Genomic DNA, 26,544 nt, shown 5'->3' on the forward strand with positions numbered 1-26,544 from the left:
TCGGACATTACTCACAACACACACAACGCAGACTTACAAACATTATGAAACGCTTCTGTACAGATATTGACATTCGACTAATTTTCACATCATTCAAAATCAAAAACCTTTTCTCATTCAAAGACCCAATCCCTGATTCAATTAAATCTATGGTGGTACATGAATTCAATTGCGCGGGATGTAATTCCCGATACATTGGCGAAACTTCGCGCCATTTATCCACCAGAATGAGGGAACATACCACAACAGACAAATTCACCCTCTTGTTTCAAAATCATCGACACTGCCGACACCTCATTCACCCTTAAAATCAAAGAAGCGCTCCACATTAACAAAACTAACCCTGACCTCAATGTTCAAGTTTTTAAATTCAATGCAATATTTAGTTTATAATACGCTCGAACGCTCCTCATTAATTTATCTTATTTTCATTTTATTGTTGTAATTTATGTATCATATTACTTTTATATAAACCTTGTATCACCTATTATTTCACTCATACTGAAGATGGCATCATGACATGTCGAAACATGTCTATTTTCAAAAAGTTGTCGTTTATATTAAATGTGTATTGGCAATAGTGCTTTTACGAAATTATAGAAATACTAAAATACATATGATAACAAGATTGGAGCATTTTGATTGAGCATTGGATAAATTGAATTAAACATTTCCATTAACTCTAAGGCGAAGGTCGAGATGTTAATTGCATTGTGTGGTTAGAGCTAAAATTTGCTATAAAAGAGCCATTTGCTTAAATTTTCTTTTGATGAAGTATTACAGATAATGAACGTTATTATGTTACACCTGTGTTACACCTATACACAAAATTTAAATTCAGTCCTTAACAAAAATCTTTTGTGGTCTTATGATTTATCTGTTGCCACAGTCAACAAAGACATTATCCACACACCACGAGATCCGGAAATATTTGCTTAATCTGCCCAGTCACGTTGTGTAACTAAACAGTTCCTTATCAGGTTTGTCCCACCTTCCTCAGTTCCACTAACTACTGTGTCCTGTCTGGATAATGGTATTGTTACCATTATACAAGTTATAGCTCTTCTCATCTTGTTTTTCAAAAATATATAAAATATATGTTTGCACAGGATGGTCAAAGAAATAGACCTTTCATCTTTTGAAAATTTCAATACACAACATTTTATTTTTAGGAATACTTTTTTGGAGACCTTGACTTGACCTCAGTCTGCCTGTCTCTTCATAGTTTTCTGACTTATTTATGTTTTTATTTAAAGACTTATACAAACTGAGGAGACTTAGGAGAACTTGAGAGAAAGTCAGTGAAAGCTTGAGACCGAAGGTCGAGTTGTCGACCGTTGCACCCTTCACCCGCTTAATACTTCTCATAAAGTCTCCTCGATTTAACTAAGCCAGTGCAAACACAATCATCTTTTATTTCTTTACAAAACAGCAATAATGCAAACAGACAAATGTAAAACAAACATTTTAAAATGTATTTATGTGATTTGCAATTAATTTGCCTTCAAGTACTTATTTCCATAGGAACTTTATGAATATCAGAATTTGTTTTTGAAATTGATACTATTGTCACATGACCTTAAATATACACTCCACAATGCAAACTGCTTAGTAATAGTAATTGAACATTCGAAAGTGAACATGTTTCTTACTTTTTTGAGCTGTTAAATGTTCAGTTTGTTGGTTTAGTTGCTAAAAGACCGATCGAGCACTTCAGAAGATCACACTTTATTTGTCGTCTCAATATCTACGAAATTAAATATTAAATAAGGGCATTTTCATTGTGTTGTTGACGACGTATAAAATACAAGAGACAAGAAACAAGAAACCAGCCAAAGAAACAAGCCAAAATATCTAGGTAAGTTACATTTCGTATTTCGTTTTATTGTTAATGCACATGTGTACTTGCTATTGTAAGTCTTAAGAAAAAAGATTGTTTTGCTGTAAGGTGTTGGCATAAGTATTCATACCACTTGGAAGACGCCATCACGCCGTGCATTGAATTCGCATTACGAAAATAAGGCCCGTTTACACGGTAATCAATTTTGGCACGGTACTCCAAAATTTAGGCACGCGAACTCATTTTTATAGCACTTGATTTGCGTTTACACGAGCAAATTTTCTCAGTTTGACAGGCCGTAAATTTCCTCGGGGTACTCCAATTGTCAGCGGGTCATTTTCCTGTAAATGACGTCAATTTGGCGGTTTATTCAAAATGGCGCCTTTCAATAATCTAAATAAAATAAATAAATATTTGGTATGGTTGATTTATATCCGCAAGCGTACGAATTTCAGGAAAAAGCACGGGAAAAAACTCCTGAAAAGCAAGTCATGGACTGATGCAAGGAGTAAATCTCTACTTTTTTTCATGAATGCGATTTTGATAGCTATTAACAGTCGTCGAACGAGGACATTATGGATGCACCCACGATCACTTGCTTGGTTTGATATGGTTGATTCGGATTTTGACGATGACCTTTGATATACAAATTTCAGAGTAACAAAAGAAACATTCAATTTTCTTTTAAATGAAGTTAGGCATAACATACTGCACAAAAATACTTCCATGCGATTAGCAATAACGGCGAAGAGACGACTTGCGCTTACGTTGTACTACCTTGCGTCCACAGCGGAATATAAAACAATAGCAAACTTATTTGGAGTTTCTCGATCGTTTGTGTGCATATGCATCAGAGACGTAAGTCGTGCTATTACAAAACGGATGTCAAAGTTTATTACATTTCCACGTGGACAAGACATACATCAAGTTATTGATGGATACTACCGAAAATGGGGTTTTCCTATGTGTGCTGGGGCAATAGACGGTACTTACATCCCAATAATTGCACCCACTGAGAGCCATGAAGATTACGTGAATAGAAAAGGTTTTCACAGTATAATCATGCAAGCTTGTGTTGATTGTAATTATTTGTTTCGTGATGTTCATTGGATGGCCTGGTAGCGTTCATGACGCACGGGTTTTCTCAAATTCTGCTATTTACAAGCAAGGCAACGAAGGTAAACTGTTCCCCCCTGATCTTAAGAAAGAAATAAACGGAGAAGAATTATCCCCTGTCATTTTGGCGGATCCTGCGTACCCATTACTGCCGTGGCTCTTAAAAGGTTATCCTCTTAAAGGTGTTTTAACTAGAAAACAAAGAGTCTTCAACTATCGTATAAGCAGAGCGCGAATGACAGTCGAAAACACATTTGGCAAATGGAAAGGCCGCTTTATCAGATTTAGTAAGCGGATCGATATGAATGTGAAGAATTTGGTGATTCTTGTGTTGGCATCTTGCATTTTGCATAATATTTGTGAAGTGCAAAATAACAACTTTCTGCCACAATGGGAAGAAAACGTTGACCAAGAACTTGAGGTACCAACCAGTGATGTAATTGAGGACGATGGTGAAGACATTCGAGAAATATTAGCTGACTATTTTAACTCACAATGAAATATTCAAAACATTTAACTAAGTTAATTATTGCAACATACAAAATAAGATTCATGAGTGTACAAATATTGTGTTTAATGTTCAGATAGTATTAAACAGTTCCACAAATATAACTTCAAAACAGAACTAAAAGACTCAAGTGACCATAAGTACTTAAAAATAAATACTTTTCAAATACTTTAAATCATAACCTGAAATATGTTTTTTCTTCATCATCATTGCTGTCTACGAAGCTACAGCCTGGAGTTTGGATACTGGTGCAGCCATTTCCAAATGTCTGTTGTTGAAAACTTACATATGTTTGGGCAAACATTTGTGATGAGCTGCCAGTAGATTGGATGTTCTGGGTAGCCTGGTTCCCAAATAACAATTGGAAGATCTTTAGCTCATGCTCTCTTTCCTGGTTTCTTCGTTCATTCTCGAGTCGCATTTGCTCTAATTGAAATTGCTGCTCTTTTTCCAATTTAAATTCTTCAAGCTTTTTATACCTACAAAATTATAATCAAATAATGATTGTGACAGACATTGTCAAAGCTGAATACATCTGAGGGGTAGATGTCCAAATCAAAGTTTCTGGTATTTTTACCAAAATGCAAAAATACAAGCAATATATAAAGAAGGTGAATATACCTTTCAAAATCATCATTTGACATTGCCCTGAATTGTTCCAGGACAGCATCCATGCTCTTTTCAATAGAACTCCTTTTTTTCTTTTGTTTCTTTCCTAGTTTGTAAGTGTTTCCAAGACTCTTTTCTCCTAAGTCTGGCTTTGGTTTGTCATTCCCTTTATCATATTCAATAGCTCGATTCTCAGCTACAGTCTGTTGATTTACTTCCACATTAACTAAAGTTTAATTAATTTTAAAAACAATTACTAGATAGCTGGAGCACATATCTTGTTTTGATGAACTAACAAACAGAAATTGTCTTCCATACAAATATTACCTGTTTCATTTGAACTGTCACAATTTGGGCAAGAAAATGGTTCTTCTTCACAGTATACCATCATACATCCACTCTCTGTTGTGTGTACTCCATCACTATATATAACTTTTTCATAATCACATGTCTGGCATTTTTTGATGGATTTATCACCTCTACCATACTTACTGACAATATCTTTAAGATTAAAAGCAAAAAATGTTTTGTGACAAGATCATATTATCATCATTAAGCAAAATGTGAAAACATTTCATTTCAAAATAATACCATTAATGATGTCATCATTTTCATCATCAACATCATCTCTCAACATGTCCGACTGACTATTTTTTTGACTATCAGCCTCAGCCATGATGTCAAGTAAAACCACTGGAGTCACATTAGGTCTTTGGGATAAAAATCTATCCAACTGTTGAAAGTATTTCCATGGCTTTTTTCTCCCATTCCCACTCTTCTTAGCATTGTCTTTTTCACTTTTATATTTTTGCTTCAATTTCTTAATTTTATTAATTACTTCTTTTAGTGTAATATCTTCATAGCCTCTTTCTTGTAATTGCTCCTTTAAAATGAATAACATGTTGCACCTTTTTTAAATAACAATAATGCATTGAACCAAGCAAAATAGTAATGCGTTCGTGGCAATTTATTCCTACTATGTAGGAAATATAAGTTGTAAATGAACAACTTACAATAACACGCACTGTCAATAAAGGTTATAGATACGTAAACGTACAGCCTCAATGGCATCAATGAACTATTGAAAGGTGCAGTATTCATATGTTCTACTATGCATGGCTAATTTCTTTTGTATAGGATACCACTTTCAAAAAAAGAGCTTGGCATAGCAGAATACATGAATATGGTCCGCCAAATAACGTTCAACCAACGCCAGTGCACAGCGTATGTAAAATCTATACGAGTCTATTCAAAGTCGAAGCTAATACAATATGTCTGATATCACAATAAAATGGCTTACCAGTAAGGACTTGTAAACCTTGCTTTTATCTTTGGATCCTTTTGAATTACCCAATGCAATTTGTATATTTTCGTCGCACCAAAGAGTTATTAGACTTCTTGTTTTTTCATCACTCCATTTCATGCATTTTGGTGTCGCCGCCATCTTTGTTTATTTTAATTCCCGCCATATCCTTTTCGCGCTTATTATTGCTTCATTTTGCTGATATAGCTAGAAACTCGGCACGGTGCCGCTTTTTTGACGGGCCGAGACTACCTATTTCGGAGGTCCCGGCACGCTAAAATTTAAAGGCACCTGGCCCTTAAATTTTAGGCCTGCTATCCGTTTACACGAGAAAAATTTGGAGAGCCGCACTCAAGAAAACAGGTTCGCGTACCTAAAATTTGGAGTACCGTGCCAAAATTGATTACCGTGTAAACGGGCCTATAATGGCGATTTTGAATTCCAAATTGTGAGAAAAATCAATTAACTAATACTATTTTTTACTTTTTTATTAATATTAATATTATGATATTATGATAACAGTATTATTAATATTATGATAACATTATTATGATTATTATCATTTTTACTAGTAGCCATTGCATGTGCAGTGGAAAAAATGAACATTCCATTGATTCCGCAAGTCAGTAAAGCCGAGTAGCAAGTAAATTTAAGTTGTCGTTTGACCATCCATGACGTTGAGCTGCCGGATCCATTTACGATTAATGTTTCAAATGATTTTAAAACTTCACCACCGTTCGGCTTGTTTGATATATTTAATCATCTTATATATCATCCATCGGAATACGACAAGCAGGGTGTTGCAGCCTATAAGTCGTTCGAGAACTATCGTTTGTTTTACGATGGATATGTTGAGTCTTTGCTAACAGCATACAGGCAAGATGCTGGGGTCCATGTTTATATAGGCAAAGTTAAGCCTACAATGAAAGAAATGACTAAAGATGGTAAAGACGTTAACGATTTATGGTTTATATTGGAAGGAAACGGGTCTAATCGCGGCAGTGTGCTTGATGCGTATTGCTGTTGTCTTGGTGGTAGAGATGGTGGATGTAAGCATGTATCATCTGCTTTGTATTCTCTTGATGATCTGCTTAATTCTAGAGGAGAGGATAGTGTTACAAGTAAGGAGTGTACATGGATTCGAAGATCAAGATTCTCATTCATCTGTTAAAAGTGAGTTCTTATCATGCCACCAATAAATATATTGTGCAAATCAATCTTGCTATATGCATTATTTGGTAGGTGCCACAGCAGGAAATCTCTTGAAATCTCTGTGCTGTTTTTGTATCACTTTTTATTAAATACTTTTTGAAGGTAATAGAAAAGTTGCTGAGCTTTATAGACAAAAACAAGAAAGTATCAGTATATTTGGTGTTCACGTCAGTCTTAACATTACGACCTTTAATGCGCATTTTATGGATTTTCAAGTGCATATATAATTGCTTTTCAGTCGTTGACGGACTAACAAAACAAGCATATATCCCACCATTGAGAAGCGAGATGGTCCTTTTTGTGGAAACTACAAGATCCAACAATTGAACAATCGATGTATTGGCTTTGTACAAGAAATGCCAAAAAACATATCTTGTTTGTGTTTAAAAATTTCTATATAATTTACCATAGACGTCAGGGGGAGGTCGAGACAATTTTTTTCAGCAAAGCGAACATTTCAGCGGAAATAGTTCCTTCGGCCTCCAATTTAGCAAAGCAGTTCCCAGCTCTAGTTATTATAGAACTCAATTGTGGCACCAGTAATTACTAATTTGAAGGTTTAATCTTAAAGATGCTGAAATGACTTCTAAGTGTCTATCCACTTAAAGTCCACGCAATATTTCACAGTATTTCAATCTTCGAAACAATTTCGTTGTTTACACGTCCTTAGAGTGAGTCATGTAAAATGTGAGAATAATTTCTATGCTTTGAATTGTTTCATGAATTTGTAGAGATTTTTTGACACAAGAGAGTACAACTAAGCCATTTTTACTTACAAACTTCATAAAATACCGAAAAATTTGTCTAGTCCATATTAAATGTTTTCCATCTTAAATAAGCTCTTGCAAGTGTTTTTTGGTATTGCAAATGTACTAGATTTCAAGATTTTATTGATCAATGAATCTAAACGACTTCTTAAAGAACAAGGAGAACATCTTGACGAAAATGTGGAAATTGCTAAGAGTATCAACTAGGTGGTTTTTGAATTTTATAACGAGAAACAGCATGACAAACCGAAGTACTTGGCCCTGGGCAAGTTGAAGTTGTTAAAAAACTTGGCAGGGGCTAACGCGTAATTGGTAAAGATTGAATGTAAAACAGCAAAAAACTTGGAAAAACTAGTCAGGAAAAACTAGTCTCCTCACTATTAAATGCTTGCAAAAATGTGTATATGCATGACCATATTTCAACACAATATTCACTTTGCGAATATTTCTGTATGCTCAATAACTTAATCGGTAAGAGCTAGGCTGTTTAAACTTTCTCATTATCTTTAATTTTAAATGCGTTTGGTTCATGTAAAGTTCGACGTTTGAACTGGGCCTAACATTCTTGAAACTTATAACGGTATATTCACAACTTTGTAAATTATTTATGTACAGATAATACCTAGCACAACTAAAATTTTGTCGAAATTGGTCGACAATCAAAACTATGGTGCTACATACTGAACTTTAGTTCCAACTCTTAAGGGAGGGGCTCATAATATATATGCATAAAATGCCATTCTCTGGAATTAATTAAAATAATCTCTTCAATATAAAAATCCCGCAATGCGCGATTTTGGCTGAGATGTATTGAGTTTATTGATAGCAATATGTTACGGTATATCCATTCTTTGTTACTGAGTATTTTTAGTCTATTGCATTTAATATAAAAATGTTAAAATTTAGTGCTTATTTAGAAAAGACTTGTGATTGATTTAGCACGGCAAGTTACATCATCATTACCTATAAATTGTTGCAATATTATCTCTGTTAAGATAGGAAACCTCCTAATACGTAAAGTAGGTGTCCATTTCTCTTGTACAGCTGCAACATTTTGGTAAAATCATTGGTACTTGCAGTTCTACCTATTCCACTTGTTTTACCTGTTTCATCTATTCCACCTACTTCACATATTCCACCATTTCTACATGCTCCATCTGTTTCACTTGCTCCATCAGTTCTCCCTGTTTCCCCTTCTCCATCTGTTCCCTCTATTCCACCTGTTCCATGGAAATGCTAGTTCTTTGCATTTAGATACGTTGAGTTTCATTTTGTTTTGGGATGTCCAGGCATTGACTTCATTCATTACGTTTTGTAAAGTGCTGCTGTAATTATGTAAGATGCTTTTAGCAGCAGTACAGTCATCGAAAAATCTCCATCGATACGGCCAATATTCGATACGGCCGTTGATCATTAATAGAAAAAGTACCGGACCCAAAACTGATCCTTGGGGTATACCATCGTTGATGGTTCGCCATTCAGAGAGGCAATCGTTTAGTTTCAGGCGTTGTTTTCTTACAGTTAGGAGGTTTCTTATCCAGTTCTTTATTTTATCAGAGACTTTCATGTTTTCTAACTTCTTCAGTAAAATGTTGTAGTCAATAAGATTGAAAGCTCAAGCAAAATCTAGCAACAAAACTCGCACTGAGTTACAGGCTCTGTCGGTTTCACAAAGCAGGTGGTGAAAGAAACTGTTAAGGACAATTAGGAATTGATTCAAATTGTTTTAGATCAATGACATCCCATATCGAGTCAAAAACACAATCAATTACAAAACGTTCACAAATTTTAGATAGAGTTGAATTTGAAGAGATTGAACGGAGGTCTTTTGTTAAATTATTTAGTTTTGGAGTTTTAAGGATCGGAACTATGTCAGCTTGTTTCCATTTACTAGGTACATTTGCTGTTTGAATAGACTCGTCGAATTTTGAAGCATTTAGGGCAGCGAGGCATACTTTAAACATCCAGTTTGGTAAGTCTTCCGTGCAAGGAGATTTGCCGGAATTTAAACAGATAAGTTTTATGTAAACATCCTCTTCACTAATGATAAATAATGAGTTAAACTCATGTTCTACATTCACAGGAGTGGGTTGCAAGGGGGCAATATGCTGTTTACAGTCGAGAAAATGTCATTTGTTTTATCCGCTAAAGGTTTTCCAGAGTAAATTTCATTGTTGATAAGGCAGGTAGAGATTTGGGATTTTTTTGTGTTTCCAGTTAAGGCTTTAATAGAATCCCACCACTTTTTGCGGTTTGGATTCGACTTAAGCTGTTACAGTTTACGTTTAAGAAAAGACAATTTCAACGTTTTACTTTGCTTGTTAACTTGATTGCGTAATCGGTTATACAATGGTATCGGTTATACAGTGGTAAGCGTTAGTTCCGATGAATTAGCATGCTTTGATTGGCTTAAACACATATTTAGCGATCCATTAAAAAAAAAATTCTAAAGTTCTAAAGCAAACAGAAAATATACAAATGTCTCATGACATATAATGTACATTCCCTTCACTAACCTCGCTTGCTCGGTCTTTATCGAGAATTATCGGGCTGGTAAATACATGAAATATACACAGACAATAACGTAGCGAGTTTGGTCGCGCAATGTGAATTACAGAAGATTGTCAATTTTTTTTCTTTAGAAATCTATTTTTCGTGTAGTGAATGCACGCAGACATATTTACATAGCACGACATAACTTGCGAACTGGCATCTACATGTCAAAAACCATGCCTCTAAATGTACACACACTGACAATATAGAGCACGAAAGTATGGAAATTATGTTCCACTTTTCTCTTCAGTACAACCGTTATAAATCATGTCAACGATCAAACCATACCTCTCAGGTGAATATCGATAGGAGAAAAAGATTTTCAAGGCTCGTTGTGATAAATGTTCTCTAGATAATTCTTTACAAGACTAGTAAACTGCCTATTCTGTTATTCACGTAAGCAACTACATCATGTATACATGTTTGTAAATGTAGATCGTCCAGGTTGGTAGAGTCCTGAGAATGACTGTTGATGTTGATGTTGACTGACGCATTGATGACCTTAGCGAAAGTCAAGAGCGACCTCATTTGACTCTGAAGACGACTACCGCTAAGGTTGTCGAAACGTCAGTCAACAACAACAAAAACAGTCCTTCTCAGGACTATACCAACCTAGACGATCTACATTTACAAACATGTAACGATACTCCCGGTTTCACACCATTTACTTTAGTTCATGTATAGTCAACAACATACAATAGAGTCATTCCACGTCAAATCATCAGACGGTTGTAGCCCTAAACTTTCTATTTTGCTTATTTTTACACAAATGATAGATAAATGACACATGAAAAGTTTGAAGTTAATATCATAAATGGTGATTGAGTTACTGCTGTTTAAAAAATGCTAATTTTAGCACTTCATATTCATAAAATATCACTTCCGGCGAAAGGCCTAGCTTCAAAACGTGTTAAAATAATGTATAGTTGTGCGATTGTTTCAATACTTTGCAAAATTAACGATTATGTGTTAGACTATAAACGCATAATATTAAAATTCAAGTTACAAACAAATATGCGAAGATTTTGGACAATCAATTTTGACTTCCGGTTATAACGCAATTTAAATGTCGTAACTTTGGGTCCAATTTTTAGTACGTCTCGGACTAAATACAAGGCTATGTCATGTGTCATGTGAAAAATCACATATCAAACTAACCGAAACGGCTAATCTGACAGTTTGCATTTCACACAGACGAATGGCAGATACAGTTAAAAAACTTAATTTTACTAATAAATGTTGTCTATAATTAGTCAATTGATCAGTTAATTTGAAGTATTACTTAAAGGGACAACAAGCCAAGTTTTCTTTGCCATCTATGAATTTTGACAATAAATTTATTGGAACCACTGTCCTCAGGTTTCGATAATCGATGTTCATTTCAAATATACACAATTTTCACGCACTTTTTATAACGTTTGATGTCGAAAAGTTGCAGTAAGCTTCTTCTAAGGACTATAAGGACAAAAAAAGCAATTCCTAACTTAGCTTTGATCGTTTTGATGAAGATTTTGTCTGATAATAACTAGTCATGGATAAAATAGAAAGGAAGATAATAAAACTAAACGCTTGCTTAAAACGTTATCTCCCCTAGCCCATTGAACTAAAATACATCTGGAACGCTTACTCCCACACTTTGTCTTATGATCGGTCAAAGCCAAGTATACATTGAAATTTTTCAACCCTCCTCACCCTCTCCCCCCCCCCTAAAAAAAAAATAAGAGGTTTTTAAAACTTACAGTGATAATTTTTGAATAGTTTTTAAAAGGACTGGCGCTACCCACAAATCACGGTTTTACCCCAGAGGTATCTGTTTAGTATACTTAGAGTATAATTAAACGAGGTGAAATCAAAACTTGTTTCAAGGCATGCGCATACATGTGCGCTTAAAGAAATTAATGCACCACCAGCATTGATTGCAGTGACTTGAATAATGATTTTCTGAAATGAGTAGAATGGTAATCTTGCAGGCTGGCTATGCCAGTGATTATCAATGCAGAAAAACTAAGATGGAGTGAAGCTTTATGCTTAAACAGCAGCGTAAAAGGATACATCGATAAGCTTAACTTTTCAAGCTGAAAATAAAAAGAAAACATATTTTAGCCTTGACAAGACTCTGTATTCTTAATTTCTTACCTCATAAAATCATTCAAAAAACACTTTGAAAAGACTGTTTTGTGTAGGTAAACTTTGCATGATCGTTATTTACTTCTTTAGAAATATATTGTTTTTACAGTGAGTAAAAAGAGGAATATTTACATAGCACGACTAAAGATGCGGGCTGGCTACCCACTAAACCACTGACATTCACACTTTACACAGATACACCAAAAAAAACTCAAGAGGAATGACATGTGCATCATTTTCCTCAAAAAATGAGAAAAAGTAAGTAATTGTGGAATTGTGGGTATAGTTTTATAAAATAACAAATATGATGGGTGTCGTTACCAGTCTTTCCACGCAACGAAAACACATCCAAGAAACAAAAACACGCCAAAATCCTCGCGTGCCTGGATGTAAAATTTGGCTTTATTTTTTTTAATAGGCATTTCTATTACAGGTAGCGTTCCATGTATTTATATTTATTGTTACATAGATGCTGACAGCTGATCTGAGCCAGCAATGGAAGGCAACTGATTAGAATTCAGGACTGAAAACCAGTCTAGCAGTACCGTTGATGAGCTTTTTTCATTTTAATATCTTTTAGGCATGGCGTAAATTGAACGTTAACATACATCCTACTATGCTTGACTAATTTCTTTTCAAAACGATGTCACTTTCATAAGAAATCAGCCTGGCATAACAAAATAAATGAAAACACTCTCCCCCCCCCCTCTAAATTAACGTTTGTTTAAAGACGGTTCTTTCAAAGATTTCTACTTAACTGAAGACAAGGAAAAAGTTGTCAGGACTTGATATGTACGTACATTTGTTCTTGAAATACTTTAAAAGTACGGTTGCTAATGTTACTATCCTTAAAATACTCACATCTTTCATGAGTTTTTCAAGATTACGATTTCTTCCCACTTCTTCGTGTTCTTTTCTAAAAACACGAGCAAAATTTTACAAACTCTGCAACCACTGAGCTCTAAAACCATTGAACAAATTCTACAGCCAGTGGAAAGCTCTACACAGTTAATGAACAAACTTTATAGTCACTGAGCAAACATTACAGCCTATGCATTTTGCATTAAAATTTTTACTTGCAATTCTATATTTTGTTTATAATTTATTGATTATGAAATAGTGATGTTTTGAACCCAAAACTGACAGTGAACCTCAAACCATAGATATTTAAAATCAGTTTGAGTTAAATCAATATGAATAGTGAATACATGAAAAAGTGTTTTTAATTCATGATTCATGATTTTTATTTTACAGATTTACGACCTTTCGCCTCTCGTTTAGAACGTTCAAATATGGAACTTAGGACTCAATCTTCATTTAATACTAATTTTAATACCAAACGTTTTAGAAACAGTTTTATAACTAATAACTCATTGAAGATGTAATTTAGTTATATTATTTATGTATGTACTCTATGTAATCTTAAAGGTATTTCAGCAATATGGCTGCCAGTTTTAAAAAATAAATCATCTATCTATCTATCTATCTATCTATTTCAAAATTGTGTTTTAAAATCCCTACTTACAAGTGATTCATCAACATCCAATTCAAAATGTAGTTGAGCTAAAGATTCCTGTGATTCACGAACTTTGTCCATTTTGTCAAGAGTTTGTTCCTTACCTGGAAACAATGTAATATGGTTGAACACATTTATTAATTTCTTGCTCATGAAACTAGAGTTCTTATATACTCCAGTCAACTGTTTTCATCAGGAGTGATCTGATGTTGAAACTTGAGTTCTTATATACTCCAGTCTAGGGTCTTCATCAGGAGTGATCTGATGTTGAAACTTGAGTTCTTATATACTCCAGTCTAATGTATTCATCAGGAGTGATCTGATGTTTGAATTTGAGTTCTTACATACTTCAGTCCAGTGTCTTCATCAGGAGTGATCTGATGTTGAAACTTGAGTTCTTACATACTTTAGTCTTGTGTCTTCATTAGGAGTGATCTGATGTTTAAACTTGAGTTCTTACATACTTCAGTCTAGTGTCTTCATCAGGAGTGATCTTATGTTGAAACTAGAATTCTTACATACTTCAGTCTAGTGTCTTTATCAGGAGTGATCTGATGTCGAAACTTGAGTCCTTTTATACTCCAGTCTAGTGTATTCATCAAGAGCGATCTGATGTTAAATCTTTAGTTCTTATATACTTCAGTCTAGTGTCTTCATCAGAAGTAATCTGATCTGATGCTGAAACTTTAGTTGGTATACAGTCTAAAATAGTCTCTCAAACACGAGTGAGAAAACCTCCTAACTAGACTTTCTTGAATCACTTAGTAATTTTATATGACATTTATGTAAATTCTAAGATCATTTCAGAAGACAATCATTCATCTCTTAAGAGTTTGAGCATATTTTGACAATAACATAACCATACCAAATGCGTGCAATTTTCCTTCATTGAAGTTTTCCATAAGATCTAATAAATTCTTCTCCATTCGTTTAACTTCGCTAGGATCCGTAAGAAATGCATGCTGTTGTACAGGCTTTGCACTTTCACCTACTATATCAGTTCGCACTGCTTTTTTTTCTTACTGCAATACTTATGCAGAATATTGAAGTCTCTATAAAAAGAGTTTATTATTTAAAAGAAAATAGTTTAGTAATAGAGTGTATTTTATAATTTTTATTTACTAACAGCGCAACTTGCTTGCACCCTCCACTTGCCCCATACCGTGCTAATTAGCACTAGTCCACTGGACATGTTTGAGTCTGCTAAGATGAAGTAGTGCAATTTATACTTCAACTGTTGTTCGCCATATTGCCATATTCGATAAAGAAGTGCACAATTTTTAAGGAGATAGAGGTACGTTTTTATGTTTTGAAATTGTAGTGATATTGACAAAAATTGAATGAACATATTTTTGTTCTATATGTAAAGTTTTTCACTTGATAAATTTTGTGGAAAAAAATGATTGACAGAGCTAAGATACCACTATCGTATTTATTTGGAATGTATATGATTGTTTAAACAATTTGGTTATTGACGAAACTCGCTAAATTTACTGCTTTCAAACTTCAGAATTATTTGTTGAGGAATGGTAACTGTGTCTGTTTAGGGCTGCAATTGCACGTGGTCGGGTTAGCTGGTTTTTTGATTGTACGATGGTGAATTTTGATGAAATATGTCTATTGCGAGTTTACAACTACCTGGGGCCGGTTGCAAAAAGCCTGGATAGCGTTATCCATTGGACAGCAAAATTTTCAAACTTGTAAAAAGGTGTTTATATTTTCTTAGGACAAAGAAATTTTGTAATCTTGGAAACAATGTTTTATTTCAATGATTGCACAGTTCAAATCGTACATTTTTCACTTATAAGAGATTTTATGAAAGTTCAGAAAAATTTTCTATCCAGTGGATAACGCTATCCAGGCTCCTTGGTTAATGTGCACTGGAGGTATATGTAGGACAACAAAGGAAATTTTTTTACAAAATCGACTTTGCACACAAAGATTTTTTACAAGACATAATATATCTAGCCTAAGTGTCTATGTTATTTGTACTTATTTGTTAACTTTCTGCCATCAATCAATTTCATATGTTTAAAGTTTCCAATCATGAAATCAGAATTTATTAAATTCAAAGTAGCTGTGAACAAGCGGCACTCCCCTGATGCCCTGCTTCTACGTTCATAAAAAACCCTTTCTACTAAAAATCATGAGTCCTAGGTACAAAGTCACTAGTTATATTTAAGGGTTGTTGGTTATGAAATAATGCAACTGCTTAGCATATCAGATAACTCATGTATGACATTTTTTAAAAACATACCCCCTAAACAGGCTTCTTTGGCAACTAACAACAATTTTGTTAGTGTGTTTCTTCAAAATGTACCCAGCAAAGAGATAAACAACAGACCGTGTTTTGTTTTGTTTAAAATTTGGGTTAATCACAAGCAAAACAAATGCTTTTTTCACTTTCCTGCTTTTTGGATTATGCAGCATAAGATTTAGTATTTACTTAACTCAAAAATATTATCAGTTTGTGAAATTTTTTTTAATGAATTCACTTCAATCTACATTGGTTCATGTTTAACTAACACACTACCATCGACCAGCTTATCATCTTGAAATATAATATCATTTTGTGATTGTTTTCATTTTAGCAGCAGTCATCAACTCTTTGTCAAAAGCAATGAAAAATTCAACTCTTACAGTTAATACAACCACAGAAATGAAGACACCAGTTGCACCCCCTGATGATGATGAAGAGAGTGCCGACATATTTTTTGAGGAAAATTTTTTGAATGAATACTACAGTATTCGAGACGAGGTTCATGATTTATTAAAAAGGTTTGTCTCAATAAATCTTTATCAAGTATCTTGCTTATAAATATTGCATTAAAGAGTGTTAAAAATGGTGAAAACGACTATAACCATTGTTGTTCCAAAAACTAACTAAGCAGAACTTTAAAAGAATGGCACATTGCATTTTCACAAACAACATCTGTAATTATTAATTTTAAGAACTATACCTTGGATACGTAAAAACCATTCAACAAGGCTAACACTCTCTTTAGATTACAAATTCTCAGTTCTCAACAAAACCCGCTAAACATATCAAAACAATTACAAGCACCATACAAACGACTTATTCACAACCTCAAAAAAACGAACAATTAACACATAACTTTAGACTAATCCCCGAAGACAAGTCACAATTGACGCACCTACACCTTTTCTATGCCCTCAATATGATGACGCATGAATCAGATAACAAATACGGCTAACCTGACGTTAACCCCTCATTTGACCCTAAAGATGACCACCGCTAAGGTTGTCAAAACTGTAGTGTTGTAGACACGCCCCTTAAAAGTGAATGACGTATATGTATATATAGGAATGAGAAATGTTGTTTACGAACAGATAGTCGAGAGCACAATAGATAGATAATAAAGGAGTAAGATAAATTCTAAACATTACATTGGCGACGAGGAATAAAATATCAACGCAAACATGGCAACATTTTTATCTCCCATGCCACATTTCAATCCGGATGAAGAAATCGGAGGAAACATTGCAAATAGATGGCGCACGTGGTTGGCAGATTTTAAAACATTTCTAACAGCCAGTAATATAACAAATAGAACTCGACAACGGGCTTTACTTCTTTATCAAGCAGGACCCCGAATTCGAGAGATATTTCGACAATTTCCAGACCCGGGAGAAGATGATGATTTTGCTAAAGCGGAAATACTTCTTACGGAGTATTTTGAACCACAGAAAAATCGGTTATATGAAGTTTACAAATTTCGACAAGCAAAGCAAGTAGAGTCCGAAACAATCGACCAATTTCATACAAGACTGCGCTCATTATCTAAAAACTGTGAATTCGCTGATGTAGATTTTGAGATAATGGTTCAAATTGTTATTGGTGGACGATCCAGTCGTGTACGAAAACAAGCATTAAGAGATCCTAAATATACCTTAAAAGATCTGTTGCTTGAAGCAAGGCGTGAAGAAACAAGTAAAGTACAAGCGGCGGACATCGAAGAGCACTTGGACAGCCACGTTTTACATACACTAAAACAACCTACAAATAAAAACTCCCAAGCCGATAAACCACAGAAGATATGCTTTTACTGTGGAGGTAACTACCCCCATTTAGACAAACCGTGCCCAGCGAAGAACAAAACATGCGCCAAATGCGGGAAGTTAAATCATTTTGCAAGCCAATGTCGCAGCCGAAACCCGCAGAAAATCAAAACACCCGCTAAATCACGCCAAGACATACGACCGGTAAAGGCTGATGAGGAGAAAGATAGCAGCAGCGACAATAATTCGGAATACTGTTATGCGGTTTGTAACAACAACAAGCCTAAACGTCCTGAAACGTCAATATCGCTCAACGGACTATATGTCAGAATGACAATTGACACTGGTTCAAGCATAAATATAATCGACAAGAAGACTTTCCGGAAATTTCGAAATACTGAGCTTGAACCCACATCCGTGAAAGCATACCCGTTTAACTCAAAACGCCAGTCAAGATGGAAGGAAGTTTCGTGTTCTTGCGGAGTCAAAACACAAGTTCACAGTTGCTACTATATATGTGACATCAGACGATGGCGGCTGTTTACTCAGCTCGGAAACAGCGCAAGAACTTGGACTTGTAAGCATAAACTTGAACAAAATTAACACATCGCCAGAAAACTCAACACTTACAACAAAGGATACAAAGCTCCATCACATTTTGGACAAACATGCACCTGTCTTTGACGGACTTGGGAAGTTAAAAAATAAACAAATTAGACTAGCAATTGATGACTCCGTGCTCCCGGTTGCACAACCACAGCGACGAACACCGTTCCACCTACGCCTGAAAGTGGAAAGTGAAATACACAGATTAGAGAACGATGACATCATAGAGAAAATACCTGAAGGCATGCCCACTGACTGGGTCTCTCCGGTGGTGATTGTTCCCAAGCGTGATGGTAACATTCGATTGTGTGTTGATATGCGGATAGCAAATACGGCTATCAAACGAACCAGACATCCAATACCAACTGTGGAAGCTGTATCCATGGAACTCAATGGAGCACGTATATTTTCAAAGCTTGATCTTGCTCAAGCATACCACCAACTAGAGCTATGTCCAGCATCCCGCAGCATCACAACATTCTCAACTCATTGCGGTCTCTATCGTTATAAGCGATTAAACTATGGAACTAATGCCGCAGCTGAATTATTTCAACATAATCTGCAGGAAACATTGCTAGGAATTAAAGGGTCAAGAACATTGCTGACGACATAATCGTATTTGGAAGTAATAGAGCAGACCATGACCGTGCACTGGATGAAGTTCTTACCCGATTACAAGATCACAATCTCACACTTAATTGCCAAAAGTGCAAGTTCCTGAAGAAGAACCTTGAGTTTTTTGGGTTATTATTCTCAGAACATGGGGTCTGCCCGGACCCAAAAGGTAGAAGCTTTCGTTAAAACTACAATACCCACAACGGTCAGCGAAGTGAGAAGCTTACTGGGGATGGCAAATTACAGCTCTAAGTTTATCCAAAATTATGCTACCATTACAGAACCCTTCGAAAACTAACACGTAAGTGTTCGCGCTTTGCATGGACGTGGGAACACCAAGCAGCTTATGACAAGTTAAAAAATGCACTAACCAACAGTCCAGTTATGAGTCATTTTGATACATCAAAAGAAACGTCGGTATTAGTGGATGCAAGCCCAGTTGGCTTATCAGCCATATTAACACAAAGAGATCCTAAAACAAACGCCGATAACGTGATCTGCTATGCTAGTCGGGCTCTTTCGTCAGTAGAACAACGATATTCGCAAACTGAAAAGGAGGCCCTTGCTATCGTGTGGGGTATCGAACACTTTCACATCTACCTATTTGGGGCATCGTTCACCCTGATCACTGATCACAAACCATTACAACTTATCTATAATAATCCTCGGTCCAGACCTCCCGCCAGGATTGAGCGATGGTTATTGAGACTTCAACAATACAATTTTCAAGTCATTTACAGACCAGGTGACACGAACCCTGCAGACTTCTTATCCAGACACCCACAATTACAGACTCCCAAACGCAACATCGCCGAAGAATACATCACGTTTGTCACGACAAATGCAGCTCAAAATGCCATATCAATTGAAGTCATCAAAGAACATACGACCAAAGACATAAGTCTTCAGGCGGTAAGAACAGCGGTCGAGTCGGGTGATTGGAGCAATCAGTCTGTGAAACCATTTCTTAGCATCAAAGATGAAATATCTGTGGACAACACGAATGGCATACTCCTACGAGGAACGCGGATTATCATTCCAACAACCCTAAAAACAAGCGTTGTGAAGCTGGCCCACGAAGGCCACCAAGGAATAGCCAAAACTAAAGCTTTGTTACGCCAATACGCCTGGTTCCCTAATATGGACAAGGCCGTCAAGGATGAAATTGAAGCCTGTCTACCATGTCAAATAAATGGATCAACCAGCCCACCAGAACCATTAGCAAGTCCAGAAATGCCAGAGGGCCCTTGGCAAACCATCCATGCTGATTTCTATGGTCCGCTCCCTACTGGACAATATATCATCGTGCTGATCGATAAGTATTCGCGATACCCAGAAGCCGAAATAATCTCAAGTACCTCCGCCAAAGCACTGATCCCTAAAATAGATGCTATTTTTGCACGGCATGGAATCCCATTAAAGTTCAAATCTGACAACGGTCCACCGTTCAACAGTAAGGAATTCTCCAAATATCTACATAAACTTGGGGTGAAGCACGAGACATCAATCCCTGAGTGGCCGCAAGGAAACTCAGAGGCCGAAGCATTCATGAAGCCTTTAGCTAAAGCGATCAAAACAGCCCGTGCGGAACATCGCAATTGGACACAAGAACTTTCGAGATTCTTACTCAGCTATCGCACTACGCCTCATTGTTCAACCAATGTCCCACCAGCTCAACTACTATTTAACCGACCATTGAGAGGTATCCTACCAATGCTAAACCCCAAGGACAAAGTGCTAAATAGACATAAAGAGGCGCAGGCGAATGATTTTGAAGCGAAATCGAAAGGAAGAGAAGTGGCAAACAAAAAAAGAAGAACTAAAGAATCAGATATCAGGGTGGGAGACAAAGTCCTCTTAAAACAAAGGAAGAAAGATAAGTTCACAACAAAATTCGAGCCAACACCATACACAGTGATTTATCGTAGAGGAGCTAAAGTAGTCGCTGAGAACCATAACCATCAAATAACCAGAAACACATCGTTCTTTAAAAAGATAAGAGACAAGTCGAGAGAATCAACTGATGAAGATGAATACAACATCCACGAACAGCCGTACGTACCAGAATGTGAAGAACCAGAACACATCATAGAACCAGAACCAGAAGAGCCAGCTCCAAGGAGATCAACTCGACAAAGAAAAATAACAGAACAATATGGGAACCCAATAAACCCTGACTTTGTTATCCGTTAAGTTGAGGAGGGATGTAGTGTTGTAGACACGCCCCTTAAAAGTGAATGACGTATATGTATATATAGGAATGAGAAATGTTGTTTACGAACAGATAGTCGAGAGCACAATAGATAGATAATAAAGGAGTAAGATAAATTCTAAACATTACAAAAACGTCATCAACGTAAGTTCAACAACTTTAGTTCAATACAACTGTATTGAACTTAAATCGAATACATGGTGTTCGTGTTATCCTGGTTCGTGGCCACTTTTTTTTCTTATCACAAATGACGTCATACCCGTGTATCTATAGCTGAACAGACTTCGGTTGATTGTTATCTATTTTTTTTGTGTTTAAAAAAAAAAAATCCCAAGATTTAATTGGCAAACAAGTTGTTTTTGTTTTTCAAACTTTCGGAAAATTGGTCTATAGGATTGAAGAAATGCTTTTGGCTAGCCTAAGTCACGTGCTAAAATATGAGATTGGCTGTGAGAATGAACAAGCGATAACTAATCAATTTCGTTTAAGTTTTGTTTTGGAAGACAAAATAACATCAGAAAACTTTTTGCAGCACACAATTTTTGACTCCCATTTTACTAGAGCCAGTGTTTTTACGCGACCTATGTACTGTAAAACCATTAAACTAAAATACATGGAACGCTACCTGACGCAAATAATTGAAGCCAAATCTTACACCAGACACGCGAGATTTTACCCCAGACACGCGTGTGTAGTGTTTTGAGATTCTCTCGCGGAGTAATAATTGATTGAAAACACACTATTAGGGTTTTGTATTACAGATAGCGTTCCATGTATTTTAGTTCAATGTGTAAAACACCTGGATTTGATGTCTGTCCGTTTAAGAATTTTCTCGGATATGACGTCACAATTTAGAACATTTTTTAATTTGGGGAGTGAATAATAAAAATTTTAAGATGCGCACGCATGCTTTTGGTTAATTAACATGAAAGATAATTTTAAAATTAAAGTTTTTTGTAACTTTGATTTAACGAACGAACGGAAGAAAAATGTGCGAAGAATACCTAATACTTGCAGTAGTAAGGCTTTTCGTGGTCGACAATTAAATGTAGTCGAAAAGTTGTCGACGACAAAATACCTAGTGTGTGGATGCCCCAAGATGCGAAAAAATACAAATGATTATGAAGGCCAGAGGCCTGACGAGTGATGACGACAAAGATTTTTTTCTGGTTTCAATTTTTGGCTTCAGGTATCATTCCAGTTATCTAAATATTGAGTTCACGGGTCTGCTCACTGGTCTGCCCTCTCGACCAATGAAATTGCTTAAATTTTACTGTTATTATATAACTAACTATATTGAATAACATTATTTAGTTTCTCTTGGATTTGTGGTGGATATGGTGTACGATGGGAACCCTATCTGTCTTTGTATGTGACAGTGGCAGCTGAAAGACAAAATGATGAAGATGCCTTAAGAAAAGAAATTGATGAAAGTTTTGGATGGAAAGCTTCTCCTTACTTTGACTTTAAACCAGAACCAAAGAAATCGCAATTTCGATGGTTGTCAGACCTAGAAGTAGTAAAAAAACAGAACAGCCCTCGTCCATCAAGTGAAAAAACTGACGATGAATGTGAAACAAGAGCAAAAGGTACAGTCACAATATTTTGTAGAAAAGAAAACAAACATAACACTTTCACATAGCTTTTGGGTACGGAGCGTTCGCTCATGAACGAGGCGACGAAACTACTTATTTGGTTTTTGGACTAAATGATGCATTAAAGCATCTAAATTTAGAAAAATGCTATTGCTACATGCTGGCATAAAGAAATGATCTCATTTTAGTGTGAACTGCACAATCTCCATATTTTTTTAAGAAATTGAAGGTCGGGCAGTTTTTGGCGGAAGTTGGAAAAGATTCGGGCAATTTTAAACAAAGATAGAAGAAATCTAGGAAATTTGAAATCAACTGTGCTAGCTCCACTCATTTTTACGCTTGTTTTTAGTAATTTTTACCTATATTGTGCGTCGATTGTTGATTAACATTTTTTTAAGTGTTTCTGGTTAATGAAACAAAAAATTTGCACTTTTGACGATTTACATGTATTTTTTAAAACTGCACTTGACCCGCCCATCGTTTGACAAAACATTGCATTGAAGTTTATGTTTCCAAACGGACCTAAAATTGTTTTGACCAAAACTATAAGTATTTCATTCAAACCTGTTTAAGACACCTCGACCAGTAACGGATCTAGGGGTAGTCACAGCGAGCAGCAGCGAGCAAAATATAGTAAAGCTGCGTAATTTTAAATTCAAAGTACTTTCAGAAAAGCACTATTGGTTTTGAATTTCTAAAGAATATAATTGCACCAATGGACTTGCCTCTGAGGGGCTAAGAAATTTAAATATATTCCAAAATGTGCGACAATAATTCATTTTGACCAACCCTAGATCCGCCACTGACCTCGAATGTGTTTTTTTGTAAAATTGTCAAAGAAAAACACTGTCTCTATTGTAACGAAAACATGACTTTTAAAACTAGCTAGATTGTAGAGTTCATTAGTGCAAAATTTTAAAATTTAGTTGTTAAGATTCCAAATATTATTCTATTCATCCTAGCAGGCCATAAGTATTAATTTGTTAAGAATGAAAATACAGAATTAAGCTGCAAATTTAAATACTATGATGGATTATGATCTGAGTACTTCATCCGGGAAAGAGAGACACAGGGGCTTTTTTCCTTAACATATTAGGGGGTGGAACAAGTTTCTGCATTCCAACATGTGATTGTAATATTAGTTAAATCCCAGAACCTTAATTTCACCAAATTCTATCTGACCAAAAGCTGAGCTCCATTGTATTGTCTGGGGCATATATACAGTTGTTTGAACTTTAAAAAATTATGCGGGGAGCAAAAAGACACGTGCTTTTAATTCATGCTTTATAGTGGAAAAGCTGGTACACCTTAGCAAATGATTTTTTATGGGACAAAATTTGAGAACTTGAGAAGTTGGTAATAAACTTTCATGAAATTATAATAACAAGAGCCGAGAAATAACAGATCTAAAAAGAAAAATCAATCGATGCAGCTTTTCTGTAGACCATATAAGTATATTAAGAGTGATAAACGAAGTTTTTCATATTTTTTTTACTCATGTGACGTGATGTGTAAAACATTTTATGACTACCTTTGTCGTGTATATATAAATCTACAATGTATAAGTGTTAGATTTTTCACTTACAAAAACCATAATACTGGTAAAAACTTTACAGGCATTGCTCCAAGAGGAGATAAAATTTGATATTAGTTTCAGAACTATTTGGTGTACAAAGAAACCTTTAGAAACCATCCTGTTGTTAAAATTTCAATTCCTGATCACTTAGCTAATTTTACAGTTACATTATTTTTTATATTTTGGTTTTAGAGGTCAAATTCCAAGGCAAACAAAGCTTATAACAAAGATTTGTAATAAATGCATTTAGATGACGAAGTTTTATCCTGTCGTGGGCAAAGGTTGCTGACAGAGCATTGAATTTATAAAAATACGTAAAGTTCTTCGTTTTTATTCAACCTGTATATTTGCCTAGTACATTTGACAAACGGACAAATGATTGTGGTGTCAGTTCTTAAACAAGAATTTCTCAACAAAAAAGAGAGTTTCCGTCGTAAAATTGGGTAGGGGTAAAACGCGGAAACAGAATGGCGGAATTGCGGAAGCGGAATGGCGGAAGCGGAATAGAGAGTAATAAAGGCTGTATATGGTAAATAGTTATAAATATACATTAGTATAGATTTTAAGTATGACTTACACTTTCCCACGATTTGAAAGTTGCTTTTCCCCAGCAACAAAGTGTTTTATTTTTAAACGTATGGGACCGGAATTTTACAACAGGAAAATCTCTTTAATCTGGTCTTCGTTGCATCCGAGTAGATATTGTAATTAACGTTGAATGTAGTATTTATTTTTTCGACGTATACTAATAAACACATTACCCGAATAATGCATTCTCACAACGCTAGTGACAGATTTTTGTGTTTACAACAGAGAAAATGCATGTTCTAACCTCCTGTTGTCTTAAAGAACATATTCAGGCTTGCATAATTATATGCACAAAGACTTTCGCGGTGAACTTAGCATCAACTTCATTATAATAACAAAGTTGGTTTGATAATAACCAATAAAGTGTTTAATGGAGGTGCGATGTTTTCAATGGTGAGAAAAGAGAGATCCAACTGGTGGATAACTGTGTTTTATTTACATGAAAAATTGGCAAGAACTTATCTTTTAAAACAGTTGATGAAGTGAATGAAATGTCGTCCATTTAAATAAATTAACACACTTACGTAACTTGTACTGGTTAAAATAATATACAACCGGTTTTGATACTTGTTGTTACATTTTGCAGTATCTTCTTCAAAAGAATATACATTCCAAGTTTTTTGTGTCCTGCAAACAATGTTTAATTTTTTGAAGAAAAACACTTAACACATTGCAAGTATCTGAAAATAATTAATTGTATTTCCTGCTCATATATTTGATGCGTATATTGTGTGAGTATTTGCTGTCATTTGAGATCATGTAAATTTGCACATACGCACGGAGTGAATTTTCAATTTTTTTAACTTTCACATGCGCTCATTATCTAAAACTGAACAATTCATATGTTTATGGTGGCAAATAATTATTTAACCATATACAGCATTTTATAACTCTCTACTCCGCGTTTTACCCCCTATTCCGCTTCGCCATTCCTCTTCCGGCTTTCTCTTAGCCATTCCATTTCCGCGTTTTACCCCTACCCTTATAAAATTGCAGGGAAAAATCGTAATACTCACTGATATGTATATTAGAGTGGTAACGCATCTCTTGCAAAATTGAAGCCGGAAAATCGATCATTTGCTGCTAACCCTAACAATCAAATAAATATATCTTAAACATATTTATCGATATTGAAGTTGTTCACATAGGAACTGATTGAAAACTTTGCTTCGCTTAATGACAACAGAGGTACTTTAATTCGCATATTTTGATGATGTACATCTCGTAGAGTTTGATGATACCGTTTTCAACTTACTATTGTTCATCAAAATGTCTTTCGACTGCTCCGACTGCCACGCCTCCTATATCAGAAACTGCCAGGAACTTAAACATAAGACTTACTCAACACAAACGAGCTACTAAGAAACAAGACAAAACTAATCACATTGACGAACATCACCTAATCACAAAGCACAACATTGACTGGGACTCGGCAAAATGCATTACTTACAGCACTGACTATAGACAACGGCTTACATTAAAAAGTTGGTATACCAACTTGGAACAAACCCACCTGAACAGATCACAGCAATTACCGGCACCTTTCAAACGACTTATTCACAATACAAACAAACGATCAACTAAAACATTACACTTCACACTACACCTGACACCCACATTACAACTAAAACAATTCACCTAAATCACACATCACAACTAAAAATAAAATATTTAACTTCACACTAATTCACTATGACAATATACATTTCCCGTACACACAATACAATGACGTAACAACCAGATAACAAATACGGCTAACCTGGCGTTTACTCCTCATTTGA

At 35.4% G+C, this 26,544-nt stretch overlaps 3 protein-coding genes, 2 long non-coding RNA genes and 1 pseudogene across 7 annotated transcripts; 5 read left to right on the forward strand and 1 right to left on the reverse strand.

The window, feature by feature from the left end:
• The first annotated feature begins 1,600 nt into the window (after positions 1-1,600).
• Positions 1,601-5,406, forward strand: LOC124442572. Its single transcript, XR_006947292.1, has 2 exons — positions 1,601-1,858; positions 5,211-5,406. It is a non-coding gene; the product is annotated as an uncharacterized LOC124442572 (long non-coding RNA).
• On the reverse strand, positions 3,460-14,791 carry LOC124442560. 2 transcript variants are annotated; one of them, XM_046993060.1, is made up of 6 exons: positions 14,781-14,791; positions 10,432-10,442; positions 4,665-4,740; positions 4,401-4,574; positions 4,086-4,299; positions 3,460-3,943 (listed from the first exon to the last, which is right to left on the reverse strand). In XM_046993060.1, exons 3-6 carry the CDS (start codon positions 4,708-4,710, stop codon positions 3,640-3,642), a joined length of 738 nt encoding a protein of 245 aa, XP_046849016.1. In that variant the 5' UTR covers positions 4,711-4,740; positions 10,432-10,442; positions 14,781-14,791; the 3' UTR covers positions 3,460-3,639. The 2 variants fall into 2 exon arrangements, with proteins under 2 accessions (XP_046849016.1, XP_046849015.1); XM_046993059.1 differs by lacking the exons at positions 10,432-10,442; positions 14,781-14,791 and adding an exon at positions 5,374-5,546 and having other exon boundaries at positions 4,665-4,956.
• LOC124442565 lies at positions 5,933-6,989 on the forward strand (annotated as a pseudogene).
• Positions 12,300-13,516, forward strand: LOC124442574. The gene is made up of 2 exons (XR_006947294.1): positions 12,300-12,827; positions 13,290-13,516. It is a non-coding gene; the product is annotated as an uncharacterized LOC124442574 (long non-coding RNA).
• LOC124442563 lies at positions 14,777-24,551 on the forward strand. Of its 2 annotated transcripts, none has more exons than XM_046993063.1 (4): positions 14,777-14,845; positions 16,146-16,329; positions 22,319-22,593; positions 24,368-24,551. In XM_046993063.1, exons 2-4 carry the CDS (start codon positions 16,172-16,174, stop codon positions 24,397-24,399), a joined length of 465 nt encoding a protein of 154 aa, XP_046849019.1. In that variant the 5' UTR covers positions 14,777-14,845; positions 16,146-16,171; the 3' UTR covers positions 24,400-24,551. The 2 variants fall into 2 exon arrangements, with proteins under 2 accessions (XP_046849019.1, XP_046849018.1); XM_046993062.1 differs by having other exon boundaries at positions 14,785-14,845; positions 16,143-16,329.
• On the forward strand, positions 19,106-21,275 carry LOC124442558 (uncharacterized protein K02A2.6-like). Its single transcript, XM_046993057.1, has one exon. It carries the CDS (start codon positions 19,177-19,179, stop codon positions 20,983-20,985), a length of 1,809 nt encoding a protein of 602 aa, XP_046849013.1. The 5' UTR covers positions 19,106-19,176; the 3' UTR covers positions 20,986-21,275.
• Positions 24,552-26,544: the final 1,993 nt, after the last annotated feature.

The sequence above is a fragment of the Xenia sp. Carnegie-2017 genome, unplaced genomic scaffold (assembly GCF_021976095.1).
Source record: "Xenia sp. Carnegie-2017 unplaced genomic scaffold, XeniaSp_v1 HiC_scaffold_20, whole genome shotgun sequence".
NCBI classification, from domain to species: Eukaryota; Metazoa; Cnidaria; class Anthozoa; order Malacalcyonacea; family Xeniidae; genus Xenia; species Xenia sp. Carnegie-2017.